Source organism: Hippichthys cyanospilos, chromosome 3 (genome assembly GCF_059441005.1).
Source record: "Hippichthys cyanospilos isolate Australia breed blue-spotted pipefish chromosome 3, RoL_Hcya_1.0, whole genome shotgun sequence".
NCBI lineage: Eukaryota > Metazoa > Chordata > Actinopteri > Syngnathiformes > Syngnathidae > Hippichthys > Hippichthys cyanospilos.
Genome location: NC_142371.1, coordinates 26,115,870 through 26,136,894, shown reverse-complemented (window position 1 = coordinate 26,136,894; position 21,025 = coordinate 26,115,870). Strand labels below are relative to the sequence as shown.

Below are 21,025 nucleotides of genomic sequence, written 5' to 3'. Positions count from 1 at the left end.
TCAATTGCAAACTTGACTTAACTTGAAAAAGTGCCCAAGTAAATTTCAAAACATTGTATGTTTTATGTTATTAATACACGTTGACGTTTTTACTATTTATTGAAATTGACTGAACGTTCATACATTGCACAGCGGCTTGATAAAATGAACAGAACAGGTTTACGTTTATTACGTTTATTTACACATGTAATTAAGTAGCTATAAGTGCTTATGATGTATAGCATGGAAAGAAAAAGCGAGAATATCTTATTGATTAACTAAACAGGAAGAATAAAAAATAGTCTAAAGACTATTAAAATACATTTGTAGTAAATTCTTGACTGATAACTAAATGAGTAATTTTCATATACCCTGTAGTTTGAATGGCTTTCGTTTAATCAACATCTGAAACTGCATTTCATATTATGAGAAAATGTTATAGAATAATTTAAGTATAATTACGCTAGGAATTTTAAAAATCAATTACAGCTTGTTGTGTTTTGCATTTAAGATAAACCAATTGCAATGCAATTCAAAGTATCAATCAAATAAAAATATACTTGCGTTTTAACGAGGAAAAGTTAACAATCTTCTAGTTAATTAATGAAATAAAATTACCAGTAAAATTTGTTAAATATAATCTATAGAAGTAAACTGTAACAAATTCCAAATGGTTTGCTGATTTATTATATTATTTACAGTAACTAATACATACAATAATTATCTATTAAACTACGGTTATATTAATTTGAAACAATACAAATACTGTATTACTTTTAATTAAATTTTACATGTTTACATACACGAATACCCCGACCTGGCCATTCAATAACGCTGCAAAAGATTAAACAACAACAACAACAACAACAACAACAACAACAATAACAATAATAATAATAATAATAATAATAATAATAATAATAATAATAATAATAATAATAATAATAATAATAATAATAATATATACTGTATATAAAACCTTATTTGTGTCATCGTCTGCCACGTCACTGGAGGAGGGAAGAGGCGGCAGGTAGATAAGTCACGTGACTCTCCCCAGGTAAACGCTTGAGTACAAAAACGACGCTCGGCCATTGCTCCGCGATGGTGGCTTCGGGAGGCTTCACGTAAAAAAAAAAAAAAAAAGGAAAAAGAAAAAAGAAAAAAATTGAAGTACGCCGACGAAATCCGAAGGATCCACGGATCTTACCTTTTGCGCTCAGGTGTCGAAAGTGTTCGTTTGGATCGAAGTGTGGAGTTGGCTGAAGTATTTCTTTCCTTTCGACGGTCTCTCGAATGACGGCGCAGGTAGACTACCTGGTGGTGCTGTCCGCCGCCACATCTGGCGCCAGCGGGGAGCTCCTGGGCTCGGACGAGAAGGAGCTTGAGAGGCTGGTGTGGCAGCAGGTGGATGTAAACAACAAAAAGGTAAACACCAAGTATTTATTCACATGGGTCCAAATGTCGTTTATTTTCGATAAATTAATTCGTACTGCTCATACTGTCGTGTTCATTTTTTTCATTTTGAGTCTGAACAGTATGAAGTATTCAATCTCCATATTAAATCGATACCATAATGTAAGTGGCACGCTGACATATTGTACACATTCCATGTGAACCTATCAAACCTGACATGTTTCCCTACTAGTGGTGACAGTAATATGACATTAGGTTATCAAACAAATGGTTTGAAGACTAATTGTAACTACCAAATGTAACTATACAGTTGTTTACCTTACCTGTGTCACTTTTTCTGTCCAATTATCCATTCAACCAGACATTACACACACATTACAACTTAATATAGATACATTTTAGCCAAGTGACTTCCATTTGTGTATTATGTGTAAAAAATGTATTTTTTCATACAAATTGCATGTCCCACATAATACTTTACATCAATATTATTTATGATTGCTGAAGTCAACTGAGGACTGCTAATTTTTTAAGTGAATCTTATACAGTATAAACATTTAAGCTAAACAAATTGTTGACGTAATTGTCATTACTCACTGACTTAAGTATGAGATCGTCATTTGCTGGGGGGCAGTAATTTAAATTGGAACATTATTCAGTGTCAATTATTTTAAGACCCCCCTTTACACCAAAATAAGAGAAAGAAGCCTGTAAATATTTACATGGGAGTGACTATGAAAGTGTGGACTATAAAATCATGTAAAAAAGACTTGGGAGTGAATGAATAAAAATTTGAATTGACCATTATGGCAACATTGTTAGTTAGCACAACAAAGCTAGGAAGGTGTTTTTGCCAGAACAGTTGGCTCATTTATTTCAAGTTGCTGAACACTACATGGCACAATTACTGTATTTTAGGACTACAAACCACTGTTTTCTCATGATTTGAGCCCTGAGGTTTATAGTCCTTATAGGCTTATCTACAGTGGGTTTTTTTTGGGCCACCAAAAAATATACATACATACATACGTTTATATATTATTAAATACATTACAAAACTTCTGTGTAAATATACCTATAGTCTATAGTCTGGTGCGGCTTATTTGTGACAATTTTTTTTTTTTTTTTTTTTTTGGCATGGTCAATTTTTGCTGCTGCGTCTTATATACCGGTGCAAGTTGTAGTCCGAAAATACGGTGCATGTGATTTCTTTGTTGAAATTATGGGAAGAAACTATTCACAAATAAAACCGTAGAATATTTTGTTGCATTGCCCAACATAAAGTTTTACCATTTTGTGAGCCTTGAATTCTTAGTTCAATGAACATTTTTGCCTTTTTTTTTTTAAATAGTGTAACTTTTTTTGTTTGTTTTTAATGAAGTTGGGCAAGGTGAATGAGCTCCTGATTAAGCCTGAAGTGTCAGACCTGACGGATGAAAAAAAGGAGGAAGATGTGGTGGAGGAACTCGTGGAAGAAGAAAATGCATCCGGGGCAGATTGCATCTTTACAGCAAAGAGCTTTGAGACTGCATTAAATACGGTAATACAGTGACAATCCATTTTGCAATGTAAAGTCATTTTCTTTAAAACGCTGCACTTGGTTTCTTTCTCTACAGTTTCATCTCCAACTGACGAATGAGGTGAACAGCGCAGGTGCAGGCACGTCAGTGTGTTTATGTACCGACGGGCAGCTCCACATCCGTCAAGTGATTCACCCCGAGGCCGCCAGCAAGGTAAGCAGGCTGGGTAGGTGAACGCCCCGCAGCAAGGGCGGATGTTCACTCGCTCACTCCTTTCTGCTGAAAACTTTTTTCGCATACACGCGGCTTCAAATGAATTGTTGTGTCGGCGCGCTGTTCCTTGTTGAAGTGGCTCAGCGGAGATGTTCTTAAGATGACTTGATGACTGCAACACACCCATACACATACCACATTTTAGCACAAAGTGTCACTGCCAACATTTTCCCACGTCTTATGACGAGCAGAAAACTGCTGACTTGCAAGACTCCAAATTTTTGTTATAAGGTTGACACTAAATATAAGTCAAGTTAACTTGAAAACATTATTGCTACAGATTGTGGAAAAAAAAAAAAACTGGAGGAGAAATGCGAGGCAATAATCTACATTAGCTGACCTGGGGTGGTCCTAGCCTGAATGGTCCCCCTTGGTCATCACAACAGCATTTCCTGGAATGACATATGTTATGTTATGATTTCAGATATTTTCCTTACTCGTTTGTCATTCATAATGTTAAGAATTTTTGATGTTTCAAATTTATTAGCAGTTACTTGTATGTTTTGCTCAATGGTTGGTTTTGTCTTGGTTGTGCTGTTGTTTTGTTGTGCTGTGGTTGTGGGAGGTGTTCTGTGTGGTGACACCCTGGCCATTTACCACAAGTAGCACACCTCTTGTGATTGCACATCTTTCTCCTACACAAGCTCAGAATTTAACTTCTAGGACTGCAACAGATACCATGACACTCCCAGTCACTCACTACTACAAAAAGCTGCCACTACAGAGATCTTCCAACACTTACGTCGATCTTTCTTGACACTGCTAAACTCTCACTTAGTTAGGGTGCGCACATTCCTTACGCAATTATTTTTGTTTCATTATTAAAAACAGGGACAGAGAATTTGTTGAAAATGAAATATATGCAATGAATTCTCACCAGGAAATATCTATGGCCAATTAAATCGATGGTCGATCTGGTGACCAGTTTGTTTTAGTTTATACTTCGCTAATACTATATGCTATCTATCTAGTTATGCAACAGGGTTATACTGTTCAACACACTCATCATGATCCAATCTATTGTGCTTGGTCGAGGTGTTGTGCCAGTTTGTATCCCTGCCCCTGCAACTTGTATTGACATGTGGCTGTTCGGATTTTGGTTTGTCAAATCAATATTGCAGGCAATCTGCTCACAGACTAGTCATTGCTGTTTGGTGCATTGAATGAGTATTTCTAAAAATGTGTGAGATGTCTTTCGGATTGTTTGGAAAACTGATAATCAGTTGACACTATAGACCTTGGGGTCCCACCTTGGAAACACACTGCCAGAAAGGCTAAGCAAAAGCTAGAATTCTTCAAGATTCAAGATTTAAGAGTTTTATTGTCACATGCATAGTAATACTTCACAATGAAATTCTTATTCTGTTCACTTCCCTGAGCAGACTACATTCCACAATCAAGCATATAATAAAGTAGGCAATAAAACAAAATAAAAGAATCAGTAAGAGTAATAAGAGCAGTTATAATGAACCACTAATAAATGAATATGCTTACATTCTGAGCATATTATGGTGTAGATGGAGTGGAAGAAACTGTTTACATATCAGCATGATAGTGCAAAATATCAAGTAGTGCAAAATATTATGTATTTAGCAGCTTTCCTGCACTGTGCCGGATTGGTAAGGTGTATGCATGTGTGGGGTAAAGTGACTGGTGATGAGGCAGATTAATGTGTGAGCGATTTGTTCAGAATCCGGATATAAAAAAAATGAATATATGTTATCAACTCATGTCTTTCGCCCTCTAGAACATCCTGGTGCCCGACTGTTTCTACTCCTTCTTTGACCTTCGTAAAGAGTTCAAGACGCACTTCCCCTCTGACCTCAGAAGCTTAGATGTAAACACCATGGCAGAGTGTATCCATTACAAAACAGTTTTCTTTTTTTTTTTCAGTTTCTTATGACATGAGCACAAATGCTACAACTGAGCCATGAGGTGCATGCATCATTAATTCACATTTTCAAATGCAAATAACCAGCACCTTGTTGAGTACCCGGTTAAAGTGTTTGTTTAACTAGCAGGGCAAGCCTTTCACACACCCTCTGGAACAGGAAACTATTAAATCCTGCAGCCTCTTTTTTTCTAACTCTGTCAGTTTTACTTTCTTCTGTCCTCACAACATTATCATTATGCTAATCATTTGCTTTCTTAACTGACGTCATGTTCAGCTTTAAGCATACCAATGGAAGCACCTGCTTTGGGTACACTGGATCCATCAGCCACATTGCCTCCGCAAGTAGCAGTGCAGCAAGTCCAGATAATGGCTAAAATTGTACTTAGCCTGCTTGCCGAGCCACTATGTGAGTGCTACACTAATGCACTAATTAATATAAAAGGTTCTATGATTCCATTTGTTTCAGTGGAACATAGCGCTTTTTAGCACTTCAGTAGACAAATGTCACACAAATGTTTTAGTCCGTTCATTTACAAGGTAGAGTGCAGTGTTTTTAAATACAAAATTAGTTTGTCAACATGTTGAATTATATTTAGCTCTGAGTGTATTTGTGCGTGATTAAACCAGAAGAAAATTGTAATGACACTGGTAGTCTGAGAAGGCACTTCAGGGGGGTACGTGACATCTTAACAGGGTTTGTGCAGGTATCAGCAAATTTAATTTAATGCTTTGTAATGTGATTGAAACAGGGCTTCTTTCTTGTAAAATTAAGAGCAAATTGATTGGACCATGCAAAAAAATATAGCTACATTATGTTATAGCCAAGTCATATTTATTTATATAGCCTTTAATCACAACAGAGCCTTTTAGGACTTCATACCTTCAGTGTCTTTACATTCTTTTGTAAAAGCTGATTTTTTTTTCCCCATTTTGTGGAGGTTCCACGTGATTGTATAGTTAACAAACAGCTTTGATTAGCCATAATTCTTTTTTAGGAAATTACCTATACGATCTTTCGATTCACTTTGGTCACTATGATTTGAAAAGGGACTTCTTAATTGCAGGCCACACTTTCTCAAACCCGGAAAGAGTTAATGAGAAGTTTGAGACGGGTACGTGGTAAGTAATCTTTACTTCAGTCTACGATTCCTTTTTAAGTCTCTACTAAAAGTCACTCATGAAACACAAGCATTTCACCTTGAATGTTTGTTTGCAGCAGTAAAACAGAGAAAGTGAGTGACAGCACAGTCATCAGAGCCAGGGGGTTGCCATGGCAGTCCTCTGATCAGGACATTGCCCGATTCTTCAGCGGACTAAATATTGCCAAGTGAGTGTGTTACCTGAAATGCAAGGAAAGCCTAAAGCACGTGTGAAAACACGTTTGACAGGATGTTACATGGTGTCACGCAGAGGAGGGGCTGCATTGTGCCTGAACGCTCAGGGAAGGAGGAACGGCGAGGCCCTCGTTCGTTTTGTCAGCGAAGAGCATCGAGACTTGGCGCTGCAAAGACATAAGCATCATATGGGCAACAGATACATCGAGGTAAATGTTTGACACACCTATATACCTTAAGCAAACCACTTCACGGACCACTTATGGTGTAATTCTATAATGGACTACTTTTTATTGCAGGTTTACAAGGCAACTGGAGAAGACTTCCTGAAGATAGCAGGAGGTAAGACCAACCGCCTCTTGTCATGATGGAAGCCTTTGCGTGAAATGCATAACTCATTCTTTATCATCAATGAATTCTGCTGGTGTCCTAATTCGAATTTTCAATAGTTTTTTTTTTTTTTGAATGAAACTTCACAAAAATACATTGACCACTATTTTCATCAACACAAATGAATGCCCACCTGACTCATTTGGAAGCCCCTCTAATTTGCGTGCTCATGCCCTCCTCGACTACTTCTTGGTTTATTTTACACTTTATGGGAGGGCAGACACTCCAGAGTTAAAAAACAAAAAACAAACAAACAAAAAAAAAACCCAATACGTTCTATGTCCGCTAGTTTGAAGATGGCATTCTTTAATATTGGGTTTGGTGGAATGTCACTTAAGCAGCAAAATCTATTCTTTTTTATCCGGCTCAGAAGGTGGCCATTTTGCCAATTACTGTTGACTGAAAATGGCATCACAGTTCCTCAGTGTTCAAGTAGTGACCAATCAAAGCTCAGCTTGCAAACAATACATGACCAGACCAACAAAATGTGTGAGCCGTGCTACAGTAACAATCAATCACAGCTCAGTTTGCAAACATCACATGACCAGACAGAGAAAACAGCTGAGCTGCGTTCAAGCAACAACCAGTGACAGCCCAGCTTTCACACGATGTGACAAAACTCAAAAAATAGGTGAACCATGCTCAAATAATGACCAATCAAAGCTCAGCTTGCGAACGTCACATAAACAGTCAGAAAACAGGTGAGTTGTGATTGGTTGTTTCCTGACTAAGCAACTATGTCATTTTCAGTCAACATTAAGTGGCAAAATGGCTGCGCCCGACTGCTCCACAGAACATATTATTGTAAGAAAATTGTTGACTTTACTTCACCTAACAATATATAAATTTTCTACAACGTGGCACCTTTAAATGTTCTAATCACTGAAAGTTTTGAGGTTCTACTAGTGTCATAATGAAGGCAATAGCATTCACGATTGTATCTTCTCGCAGTTTTTTTGTTTTTTTTTCAAACCTCTGCTCGATCTCTGTTCCAGGTACATCCAACGAAGTAGCCACTTTCTTATCCCGCGAGGACCAAATCATCGTCAGGATGCGAGGTCTTCCTTTCACGGCCACGCACGAGCAGGTGCTCGCCTTCTTCTCGCCAGAGGACGGACTCAAAGACACGTGTCCAGTCAGCGGAGGGAGGGACGGCATCCTGTTTGTGCGCTACCCGGATGGTCGACCCACTGGCGACGCTTTTGTGCTGTTTGCTTGCGATGAACATGCTCAGTGTGCGCTCAGGAAACACAAGGAGATACTTGGAAGAAGATATATTGAGTTATTCAGGAGCACAGCAGCAGAGGTCCAGCAGGTATTTTGAATGTACATTTTTTAGCTGCCACAAACTGATCTTTTTGCATGTCGGAGTGCGACTTTTCCCCCCTCTTTAATTATGTTCGAGAAGCACTAAAGTAGGACAAATAGGTGGGGTACTACATAGCAGCATGGACCATGTTTACCTTTACACAGTAACTGCAGTAAGTTCTCCTTTGCCCTCTTTTCATTCTGCCTCACATCCCTGCTAGATGAATACAAGCAGATTTCTCTGCCTGGACTGACAAACACACACATTATATGCACATGAGAACCATTTTATTGGTCATCTCGAGAAGTGCAAACATACTAAGATCCTGTTGGCTACAAGCCAGGTCCTTGCTTATTCGTCCCTTATACCCAGTATTTTAGTCAATCCTTTGATCTTTAGATCACAGGCATCAAAAGGAAAGCAATGCAGGAAGACACTAAGGAGCTGAAATTTCACTCAGATAGGGACATCAAGTCAAAGTTTGAAATGGCGTGACCAACTTAGGCATAGTCTACACATAGCCTTGGTTCTTGCAAACAACCGGTAAATGCCTCTGGTTTGCCCTATCTGCTATACGCACCAGGGCTTTTCTTTTTTTATTTTTTTTTCCTCCATCAATATCAAAGGTCTCAAAAACTCCGGCCAAAGTGGAGATTTGCCAAATCCTTCGGATCCATGTTTGTGTGTAGCAAGCATAAACTGGAGATTTACGTCATCACTCGACTCTATTTCCCGCCAAAGACGCAGATGCGTAAAGGTGGTGCAATAACGGTATTTATGACTTACATCATCCTCCATAGGAAGTGGCCAGGGCCCTCCACATGACTTTACGGCAAAATTTGTGTTCATTATAGACTTTACACGATCAGGATTTTTGGGGCCAATCACGATTGTTGATCTGTGTTTAAAAACTATATAAAAAATGTGATCACAAGATTTGGCAGTATGTCTATTTTCATCACTTTTCTGCACTTGTATGTTTATAGAGCATTGATAGTTATGTATATAAACAATGAAGAATTTTGCCATGGTTTAACATGAACGGTCAGACTCGTGCAAATAAAAGGTGTAATGTTGCCACCAAACTATAAACATATATATAAAGAATTCTGGGGAAATATCCTGATTCTATTGTATCACCCTTTGGCAGTTTAGGACCAATCGAAGCAAGTCTAGTAACTAGAGCAATTTGTGTTGTAGGTGTTAAACCGCTACTCATCTGCCCCGCTGATCCCCGTGGCCCCCGCCCCCTTGCTGTCAGTGTTGCCTGCCGTGTCTCTCCTACCCCCTCCCATCATCGTGAGGGACTGCCTGAGGCTGCGGGGCTTGCCCTATTCGGCCAGCATAGAGGACATCCTCAACTTCTTGGGCGAGTTCACCCACGATGTCCGACCACATGGCGTGCACATGGTCCTAAATCAGCAGGTACATGCAGGAACTCCCACAACGGAGGGCCTTCATATGTGAGACCGGTTTTGGCCAAATGAGACCTGTTTTGTTTATACTTGAATGGTAGGAAAGCAATAAAACACAGAAACTCGTTTTGGACACTCACATAGAAGCTGTTGTAGGCCACAGCTCACGGCCAGATACTCACAAAGCTCTCGCCAACGTCACGTCACCTTGCCAGACCCCAACTCTCCAAGGCAGATTTTATAAGACATATAAATTTAGTTCTTACGTTTTTGTGTGTGTTCAAATGTATCATAAATACATGTGAAAGGTGTGTTTTTATTATATGATGAAAATGAAAAGTTTAATTATGTTTGATGCTAGCGATGGGGTAAAACTATTTAACAACCAACATTTAAAGTCAATTTACTCTGTGCTTTAAAATTTGGACTATTGAGAACACCATGTATATTAATCTGCACACTCCACATTAACAGTAGAAACAGTAGAAAGTTAATATTTTGTCTGTAATCAATTTGATAACCCAATTTTTTTTCATGTATACAATTTTCTCTTTTGCTGCGAACTGAAAATTAAATCCCATGCTAAGGGCTTAGAGAGCAACCAATCACGGCTCACCTTGTGAATGTCACATCACCAATCACAGAAAACAGGTGAGCTGTAAGTGGTCATTACCTGAGACTTCAGCACATGTTATTTTCATTCAACAGCGTGTGACAAAAATGGGTCTTAAAGGTGGTTATTGCACATGTTTTTATCAACTTAATACTGTATTAATGTTTTATTGCTAAAAATGCTGTTTAGTATTTTTTTTGTAGCTTGTATTATTACCACTATTATTATTATTATTATTAATAAACACGTTTATATTATTTTTATGCAAAATTAGTACCTTTAAAACACATCGACCAATCACGGCTCACCTGTTTTCTGGGTCATGTGACGTTCACAAGCTGAGCTGTGATGTCATTTTCACTCGACTATACGAGACAAAAAATATTTTTAAAGGTAAATTGTACTTTTCTAGTACAATTTCTAGTATACGTAAATAAATCATAGACAAAACATCAACTTTTTACAGCTGAAAAGGCCTAAATAAGGAAAGTCTTACTTTTATTTTGTTTTTAGCCACACATTTTACACATATACTGTTATGTAAACCAGGGGTGTCAAACATACAGCAAATGAGTTTAATTCAGCCCACGGAATGGTTTTGGAAAGTATAAAAACGAGCTGAAATTTTTTCAATATATGAAAAATAGTAATGTTAAAGTTTTATGATTACTAATGATGTTGTGCTTGTACTATTTTAGGCAGGATTAAAAAAAAAAGAATAATAAATATGAATTTGTGTTTTAAAGTAATATAAATATATACCATGATTTTATCGGTCCGGCCCACTTGGGAATAGATTTTCCCACGTGCAAGCTAAAATGAGTTTGACACCCCTGAGTAAAAATAAAATCGCAAACCCAACCACAGGAAATAATTAGTAGCAGTACAGCACAGTAACAGCACAGACTAACACAGAAGTGAAAGCACTGCTGGAACGAGGAATAGTCACGATTTACAGTATAATCTGATTTATGCATTTTTTGTCATTTCCGCATATGTTTCTAGGGTCGTCCGTCAGGCGACTGCTTTATCCAAATGACGTCGGCAGAGCGAGCGCTTTCGGCCTCCCAGCAGCTCCACAAGCACGTGATGTCCTGCCAACACGGGCCCAACAGCCGCTACGTGGAGGTGTTCCCCTGCAGCGCAGAGGAGATGGGCCTGGTGCTGATGGGAGGCTCGCTCTCACACACGCACACACACACACACAGCCGCAACAGGAGTGGGACAGGGCTCAGCCCGCCGCCATGTAAGTCCAGACGTAAGTGCTGCTGGGAGCTGGGGGTGCTTTGGGCCTGCGGGGGTAGGTGGGCTCCTGCTGGGGGGGGGCATTGTTGCTGGGTTTTCTCCAATCTCTAAATGTGGACAGGACATACTGGTCTAACCAGGAGATTCACAACTGTGTGTGGTGCCTCTTCATGACTTAGTGTGATTAAATCCCAAGTCTGCATGCCAAATGTTTTAATCTTCAATTTGGACCCCACTCATTCTAATCTGAGTCTATCTCGTAGTTCACGCCAGAAGCATGTTGGTTACGCTCCCTTTCTCTTTTTTTTTCTACCAATGGTTATTAATGGTTGCACAAAAAAGGAGGGGTCAAAATGTGGCAAAGATCTTGCGTCTTAAGTCTCCAGTCGTACCAGTTAGTCTTGGTCGTACAGTATAGTGGCACACCTATTGTGCTTGCTTAATTAATTCAAGTAGGCGGGGCTTAGAATCAGACTTGACAGATGACAAAAATGAACTTGTTTTAGAAGTCTTTCACACCCGTTAATTATTGATGCGTTAATGATCACACAGGTGAACAGGATACGACGCAGAATGGAGGCCATGTTAGGACAAGTCTTAACTTTTATGACTGCCTATAAATGCCAAATAGTGTGATCCTATTCTATATAACTGAGGGTGACCAGATTTTCACAACTAAAAGCTGGGACACAGCAAGTTTGCTGAAAATGAAACACGCAACTAATTCTGATCTTTAAATACATTTAATCACGAGTCAATCTTGCGAGCAATAGTTGTGTTATTACTTTAGCAAGTCCTAAAGGCTATTTTGTATATGACAGATTAACTATGTTAAACTGGCCAATGCACCCACGATGAGCCAACCGTTTTAGATTGGTCCCGGTGTTGTGAAAGTGTAGTAAAATGTGCTTCCCATGCACCTCCAACTTGAGTTGACATGCAGCTTTTCTGATTTTGGTCTGCCAAATAAATAGTGAAATGTTTCCACAAAGACCTCACAATGTGCTTATGGCCTAGTTATTGCTGTTTGGTGCATTTATATTTGTATTTCTATCGACTTTGAGATGCGCTACAGTGTGAGGGGTCATTCAATGCGTCTCCACTCAAGTGTGTGAGCAAATAATTTTCTTTTGCTGTTCTGATGAGCTATTAATCATTAAATGTATGATGTGAAAGTAAGATTAAATGGATTTGTAATTAGTTTATCCTATACATTGCTATGAAAACCTTGTGATTGACATACGCCTCGTTCAACCTTTTGGCTTGCTGGCAAAAAAACTAAACCAAAGGGAAAAAAAAAACCAAAACCTGGACCTCGAGATGTGACCTACGTAAAACCGAGATGAAAAAGTTATCCGGAGTGTAAACAAGGCTGAAAATCGATTAAAACGACATGTCTGGTCACCCAATATAACCATATATTACGCGGGAAAGTTTAGATCAATAATAAACTGCAATAATGTTTGTATAACGTGTTTGCAACTGTAACACATTTTGCCAAGATGGTCACAGATCGTGAATGTTCCCCCTTTTAGACTCTGCCTGGTTTGGGAAAGTAGAGCCAAAGTAATTCTAAGTAGGCAAAAAAATTGCAAACCATGGCCACCCACTTCACCTTTAAACTAATTCGGAGCCTAAATAAGATTGAAAAAAGAACAAGCACTTTAGCTTTTGCCAACTTCATTAGGGGACACATTGTGTCTACACATACTGTACAACTTCCAGTCTGTGTCCAGTGAAGTGAACGTGGTCATTGTTTGCAAGCGTGCATGAGTGCCTCTCCTGAAGTGTGAACACATGGCACAATCATGTCCTTGTGTTGACACACTTCAAGCGGCATGACGTCTTTTGTTTCTGTTGTCTATGCGCCAGGTTTATCTCCGCCATCCTACTCGTTCACCCCCACCCAACCCGTCCTGCCTACCGAGGCCGCCGCCGCCCTCTACCCTCCGCTTGGTCAGGTGTTGCTAGGTCCTCGCCCCCTACCCCCGGGGCATGCCTACTATCCATCCTCGGCGCAGCTATATATGAGCTACACAACCTACTATCCCAGGTAAGCAGCTTAGTTTGACTAGTTTACTAGATATAGTCATTTGATGGCCTCCACAGTAATGGACGCAGAGGTTTTATATACTGCCACAAGTTTGCTTTTCAACCTGCCACGAAATAATAAGGTTACATGTCAATTGAGATTCATAGGTTTGGGAACATTTACTGTAACCAAGACAACGCAGATCTTAAATGGATCGCAGACCTAAAAATGGACTGACGCGTATATTCGTCCTTGGCAGTGAATGAGTTAATAGTTAATTCTGTCACATCGCACACTTTCATGGCTGTCTACTAATGAAAGCATTTGTGGCTAGGGCAGGATGCAACCTTAGTTGTAACAATTATTACAATTCTATGAACCAATCAACAACTAATACATAATCAAAATAATCAGTTATTATTGTCAGTGATTTCAGCCTCTCAGCGCTTCGTTTGATCAGATTTCTTCATTCCTTCATGAAACTGATAGATTATCACTGCGTTGAATCAAAATGAAACATTTACAAATATGCTTTTATTTTGGAAAACATCAGCTACATTTTTGTCTGTTTGCTGATGTTCTGGACCAAACAAGTCCCGGGATTTAGTCTGGACAATTGTAAATTTAATTGATGTTAATCAAAGTAATATACTTAAAAGCATTTTTGTAAAGGTTTGATGGACTTAAAAAATGTACTTGTAAAAATAATGTAGTGTATTTTTTATTTTTTTTTAAGAGTCCCTAGCTGGCTACATCTCACTTCAGCTATTGCGGCTTCACTCTTATCACGGATTTGTGACGAGATCTGTAAAATATTCTGGAAAACAAATAGTCTTTTGGCTTTCCTTATATTTTTATGAACCCCCCGATGTACGTGTCAAAAGTGCTCTACAAATTTACCGTGTACAAAGGACTTTGCATCAATCAGATGCTCACTACAGTTAAGTCAATAAACTCTGGCCATTTTTTTTATCGATGTCCAGCATTCCTCCAAAATTTACATTCCAATTTACGGCCTCACTCCACCTTGTCAAAGCAAGGCGTGCCGTTTGTCTTTTCTGCCGTGACCTTCTGGAGCAAAGGTCGTTAAAAAGTCAACGCAACGCCATTAGAAGCCGCGGGTGGGCTTTCTGCCGCTCGGAAAGAAGGTTAACGTTGTAATGTCGCCATCCCCTTTAGTGCTTTGCCGATAAATGCCCCGTCTTTCGATTACCTTTCATCTCCTTTTCCTTCCTCTTTTTTTAACCCCCGCAGCCCACCCGGCTCTCCAACCACTGTGGGTTTCTTCCCCTCGCCCTCGGCCCTCTCCTCCCCCGGGGGCCTGATGCGCATGCCGGGTCTGACCTACAACAGCAAAGACCTCATCAACGCGGTGCAGGGCTATCAGGTAAACCGAGCCGCGCCATCCACCCGACAGAACCCTAATCCGAATTTCCCTGCGCGGAGGCCGCGTGTCGTCACACTTTGCCGCGAGGCCGGTAAACGAGTTTATCCTGTCTCCGTGGCTCTCGCTCGCCCGCCCGCTCGCCGCCGCCGCTTGCTTCGACTTGTACTCGCAGAGCTCATGTCGGCGTAGAATGGAGAGAAGTAGAAATATGCTTCACAACTAAGAGCCGGCGTATTTATTTCGGGGTCCGCGCGGTCGACCCCCCGACCCCGCCCCCTCCCGGTCTTCCCGGCCCGCCTCAGGTGATGCTCCGGCTTGCTCTTGACCCCGGCTGGGACGTTGTAGCCTGAAGAGTGGGTGTGGGATTTTTTTTTTTTTTTTTTTTTTTTAGTAGTTGAAGGCTCGTGGCAGGGGGAATTTACAGGTCGTTATGTGGGAAATGTTTGCGTGCAACAGCAGTCAAAGTTAGGCTAGACGTACATATTTATGATATAAATATATAGAGGACTGAACTATTCTGAAAAGTAATCGAATCGCAAGATTTCTTCCTTTAATATTATGATGGACAATTTACTATGCACGACAAATCAAATTAAATTCCAATGGCTCACATATGACATGGATGTAATCTGAACCGTCATAATTAAGAAATGTATCAAATTCATCAACAACTATTTTAATAATTAAGTAATCATTTCGAGCTAATAGTGAAATGAATATGGTCTAATCTTGTGTTTTCACCCTCTGGGCAGTAATTGTTCTTTGATTTCTTTCGTCTTTCATGAGAGCAGACTGATTATCAACGACCGAATCGCTAAGTCAATCAGTTTCAAAACGATTGACAATATCAACCCCACTCATGTGACATTGCTTGATTGTTGTGTAGTCGATTATTTTTTTAATAAATGATCCTAAACACAGCGTAATTGGTTAATAAACAGTAATAGGGAAACATTGCTTTATATTTAGGTGCTAATTGAAATTTTAGCAGATTATTCGATTGATAACACTATCAATATATCGAGTGTGAAATGTTTGAGGAAGTGGAGAAGGCGGCCCGCTGAAAACATTTGACCTTTTGACATTTTTACTTGACACGTCACCCGTCGAAGGGAACGAAGGGGAAAAAAAAAAACAATAAAAAGCAAAACGTGTTTGGAAGGAATAGGTTCGAGGCGGGCTGAACCGCGGTCTCAGGTCAAGTCAAAAGCAATAGGATACTAAACGTAAACATCCGAAGCAAAGAAAAGCATTAGCAAACGCCGCATCAGCAATTCAGTCGCCGGCTTCATTCATTGACGGTGCGCCTAAACTCACCAGAGCGCTTCCTCATTGGTGTCGTCCCAAACGTCCAGACTGCCGTGGAGCCGGTCTCCGTCCTGAGCGGCAGCCTGATGGGCCAGCCGGGCGGAGGCGAGCCCCCCGTGGTGTCCCTCCCCAGCTTGATGAGCAAGCCGTCCGGCCACTACTTGGACATGAGTCTGCTCTAGGCCTCATCCTTAGCTTTTTCAACGTAGTCTTATTTATATCTTCCAAAACAGCCATGATTAGAACTCTTTTGTATACATTGTAGCCAGAGAAAGCAATTTGTCTTGTATTGCACAATGTTTATCTTTTAAGAACGCTTGTAGAGATTTTTTAATGCGTTATTTGTATAATCGCTATGATATATTTGCCAGGCCAAAGTAGTAAAGAGGAACTTTGCAGCAAGAGAGCTTCAATGTTTCACGCTTCTCTGTGAAGAGAGAAAATGTGTGTGAGTGTGTGTTGAATGAGAGGACTATGTGTTTTTACAAAGCAACGTTTGGGCCACGCTGAAAATGAAAAAAATATGCCGCTAAGGCCGTTCAATAGCCCCACTTTAACACCAATACCCGAATGAGTACTCAACTCTTGATACAGATGTATATATATACATATACACATTTTCTTTAGCTGCTTATCCTCGATCATGAACTTGTCAGTTTTGTCACCGTCAGACTTTTGTGAAAAGGAAAAAAATGGAAATTTGCCTTTTATATTAATATATTTATATATAAATAAAAAAGGTTTTATTTTTCTATTTTGGGAGAGTAGATATGAGAATAAAGGCGTAATGTGTTTTTGTCAATGCTATGAGATTAGATGTTTTTAATTCAAAGTTTACCACTAAAAAAAAAAATTGACACTTTGCAAAGAATATTGCACGAAAAAAATTGCAATTTTATGAGAGTAAGTTGCTATTAAAACGTCACATGAATAAAATCAAAATCATTAAAGAATAAGACCAGAAAAAAGTTGCTATTTACGAGAGTCATATGATATAAAAGAGCATTCAGATTTTTTTTTCTGAGGGTGTTTACTTTTAGGAATACAGCAATAGCCATATTTTTTTCTCTGAGAAAATGTATGAAATCTAATTGCCATTAGAACAGTTCAGTACAGTAAAATTTCCATTGAATTTGAATATTGTTGTAATTGCGACCATATTTCACAGATGAACCTGAATGTGACAATCTGAGACCAACCATACATTCATAGAATATCAATAAATCATTTAAAAAAAAACATTTTGTTAAACCGCACCACATCATTGTCAGCGTTTTTTTTTTTCTTTTCAGTTTGGCCCGCCCACTTGTTTTAATAGCTACTGTTTCTGTTCATACGCATGATATGTTTTTACCCAAGCTGATTGTATCGCAAGCTAAAGTGCATGAAGAAGTCAAACTTTCCGATGTTTACACAGGAGCCGATACCAATGCACTGCTGATCGATACTTTTTAACAGCATGGCCGAATGTTAGTAGGCTGGCTTTTTGTTACACTGTGAGTCAAGCATCACTTATGTTTAAGCTGTGGAAAACTACAGTGGGCTAACTCCATTTGGCTCCCAAATAAAGCAGAATGCAAATGCCATCAATTCATTTTAGTGGGGAAAAAAAAAGTCAAAAATGTGCAACATTTTTTTTAAATAAGAAAAACAGCACTGCAGTTTTGAACTTACACATTTAGTAAAAAAAAATAAAAAAAATAAAACATAGCTATACAGAGTCATAATTCCGTGAGCTCTGTTCTGCAGTAATCTGTGTTTTTTGCAGAGGATAAAAAATATATGCATATGAGTACTTATTCAGATAACTTGTTTAGATGTTTAAAACTACAGGACCAAAACATGGATGCTAGCATTTTTGCATTGTTCTCGTTGCAATCTTTGGTTAAATACACAACTTGTAATTCTCTTTATGCTGGCAAGCTTAAAAAAAAAAGCGCTGCCCCCTACGTGTCAAAACTGAACCGCAACCATACAGGCGTCGAAAAAGACATGCCCTTTCTCTGGTCGCGTCCGCACTTATCTGAAAATGATAAAAATGGAGTTAGCCCGCCCACTCTGGTTCGCCATGGCTCATTTGATTTTGAATGTGCCCTACATGATTTGTTGCCAATGGCGTGGTGCCTTTCATCGGCGAGTTGTTTTGTAACCGTGGCGCACGGTTACATTCTCCACGAGGACTTGTGTCAAGATCTCATCTTACGGAGCAAAGCTTGAAAATCAAGATCTTACTAGACATTTCTCCATCAAAGCCCGCCGAATAACCAAACCAGCTGCAGATTGAATACATTAAAAGTCACGTTTTGTGTACGTATTTACAAGGACTGGACGGTCCTGCCGAAAAATAAACGTCTTATGCCATTTGCACCACTCTGACTAGCATCATTGACGACGGGGTGACAACACGGTGGCCGGAGGCCAGAGTGGGAATTCCCTCGCATTATCCGCTCATTATTTCTAGTGGGTTTTTTTTTTACCCAGAAGAATGGCAAGAAAAGGAAAAGGGGGGAGAAGGACGGAAAGCAGACAAAAAAGCATGTCCCAGTGCCTCAGGGAAGATTCGCCATTGTTGTAATTTAATATCGGCGTGCACCCCACCCTGCCTGCTTGATCCCTTTAAACACTCATGCTGACGCATACTTAACACCGATGCGCGGATAATCAAAAGCATCTAAACACATCCACTTTCCCATCACCCTCAAAAGAAGTTATTTCCTTCTTTTTCTTTTAAATCCTCAAAATTATCACCGATAATTAATCTGGCAAATCATTGGTCTATCCCTGTTTTAAATTGTATAAAAAAAAAACCTTAGACTTTCAGCTTTTCAACAGGAACTATTCTCCAATGTCTATAGTGCTGCATGAAAGCAGACTGATTATGTTTGTTTTGAATCAAAATAAAACATTTGCTTTAAAATGCAATCATTAAAATTTGTGCTTTTTTTCCCCAAATCAGTAATTCCAATTTAATCCGATTCATCAATTAATAATATAATCATTTGTTTCAGCCCTACTCTGGACTTGAAGTCATAGAGGTGGGTTTGAGGCAGTGCTTCTCAATTTTATTTTGCAAAGCCCCCCTCACCGCACACACTAGAAATAAAATATATGAAAATTGTATACCTAAAACTATATCATTTTAACATTAACAAAAGAAAAAACTATAAATTTCAACAATTGTTATCTACTTTTGAGCAGCTTTTATACAAGTTACAGCTTAGTCTAAAACTGAAAAAAGCAAGTGCATCAAAGTGCCTGAACTAATAACAAACGAAAAAAAAAAATCCTCATTTTACTGCAATTTGCACGCACCACTATTTGAGAAAGGCTGGGTTAGAAGAATTAGAATGATTAAAATTCACATGATCCCAGTTTCAATTTGAGCTTTTGTACTAAAACAAAAAAAAAAAAAAGTCAAGATTTGTCATCATCATGAGCCATCTGTCACCATTGTGGTGAGCGGTTATTAAGGTACGTTTAACTCCCTGATCAGGAATGGCCTGTGGCATTCATTTGGGATTCCTGCGGTGAATCGAGTTAAAGGTTAGAGAACCAATACATTAAAAAAAAACAACACTTTTAATTCTTTTGCAGTGGGCGTGCTTTCCAAATAATAGCCTGCTATAGGTTGACTTTCACAACGCAGCCATCACAGTGTGACTCATTGGTCGCCATACCTGACAGACAGCTTAAATTTGTGATATTCTTCTTCCTAATGGCAGCATTCCCACACTGGGCGGGTAGACTACACACACACACACATGCACACACGCACACACACACACACACACCGACACAAGCACGCAGGGCGAGGCCGATCCGCATTCCCATGTCACACATGCTCTTTTCAAAGCGATTTCGTTTGGGTCACCTTGATGGGCTGACGTGATGTGAAGTGACAAACTACTCATTAAAATTGCATGCTCGTATCATTGATGGGGATGTTGACGAGAAAGAAGGCGTTGAAGGCGCTTATTCTGCGAAAAAGCAGATGGCAGTATAATGACTTGACCGCAAGCTCAATTAGACATTTAGATGCTATGGCAGCAAACAATAGGTAAATGTTTGACCGTGGGAAAAAAAAAAAGGACAGTGTTAGATAGACCTACAGTTAAATATTTATATTGTCTATTCCATGCAGTTCTCCAGTTCTCATGAAAAAATGAAATTAGCGGTTTTCTTTTTTTTTTTTTAATCGTAGTTTTAGTTCCTTTTTTAAGTTTAATTTCTTAAAAAATACATACAGAAAATCTGTTTTTTTTATTTGGTTTGATCCAACTTAGAAAGAAGAAAAATATCAAGAAAAACAGCAAGGTAAACCGGCAATAGATATGGTTATAAATTAAATTTGTGCAGTAAATGGTGATTTATTTTTTAATAAAATTTCTATTTTTAGAAAAAGTTATTGTCATAAATAAAAATCTGTGATAGCGTGAAGCGCAATGACCAAGTCGTGATGTAGCACTGTATTCATTTATTTCTTTATACTGTATATATTCACTTTTGTTAGGCTTCACGTAGTCTGAAACTATTAAACATAAACTGAAAAATATTGAAGTAATCCGCTTCAAAGAATTTTAAAATGTGCATTTGTTGTAAATTATGTTAGATCAAAGTACGCGGAAGGTTTTTTTTTTTTTTTTCACTTGAATCCAATCTTCAGAATTAAAACACAGTATACTGTTAATTGTGAAAGACCCGAGTGAAAAGCGCCTCGGAAAATTGATGGGTGGATGTTGCTTTTGCAAAAGTATTTCCGTACAATTCCGCGTTACGTCAGTTACTTTTGAACTGCGTAGCAAAAACGAGGACATTCGTGTTTTGTTTACTTATCCGTCAGCGCAGCAAGTTTGTCTCCCTCTAGTGGACATTTTACAACGACTTCTTAAAAAAATGGTGTACAGTACTGAATT

At 39.0% G+C, this 21,025-nt stretch overlaps 1 protein-coding gene across 4 annotated transcripts; it reads left to right on the top strand.

Moving 5' to 3' along the window:
- The first annotated feature begins 1,093 nt into the window (after nucleotides 1-1,093).
- LOC148426557 (epithelial splicing regulatory protein 1-like) lies at nucleotides 1,094-18,482 on the top strand. 4 transcript variants are annotated; one of them, XM_088411872.1, is made up of 15 exons: nucleotides 1,094-1,404; nucleotides 2,774-2,932; nucleotides 3,009-3,125; nucleotides 4,933-5,041; nucleotides 5,354-5,485; nucleotides 6,144-6,198; nucleotides 6,299-6,406; nucleotides 6,490-6,622; nucleotides 6,713-6,755; nucleotides 7,799-8,118; nucleotides 9,313-9,537; nucleotides 11,146-11,398; nucleotides 13,258-13,438; nucleotides 14,672-14,804; nucleotides 16,160-18,482. In XM_088411872.1, the coding sequence occupies exons 1-15, from the start codon at nucleotides 1,273-1,275 to the stop codon at nucleotides 16,292-16,294; spliced, it is 2,235 nt and encodes a 744-aa protein (XP_088267998.1). In that variant the 5' UTR covers nucleotides 1,094-1,272; the 3' UTR covers nucleotides 16,295-18,482. The 4 variants fall into 4 exon arrangements, with proteins under 4 accessions (XP_088267998.1, XP_088267999.1, XP_088267997.1 ...); XM_088411873.1 differs by having other exon boundaries at nucleotides 6,296-6,406; nucleotides 11,146-11,386; XM_088411871.1 differs by having other exon boundaries at nucleotides 6,296-6,406.
- The last annotated feature ends 2,543 nt before the right edge of the window (nucleotides 18,483-21,025 follow it).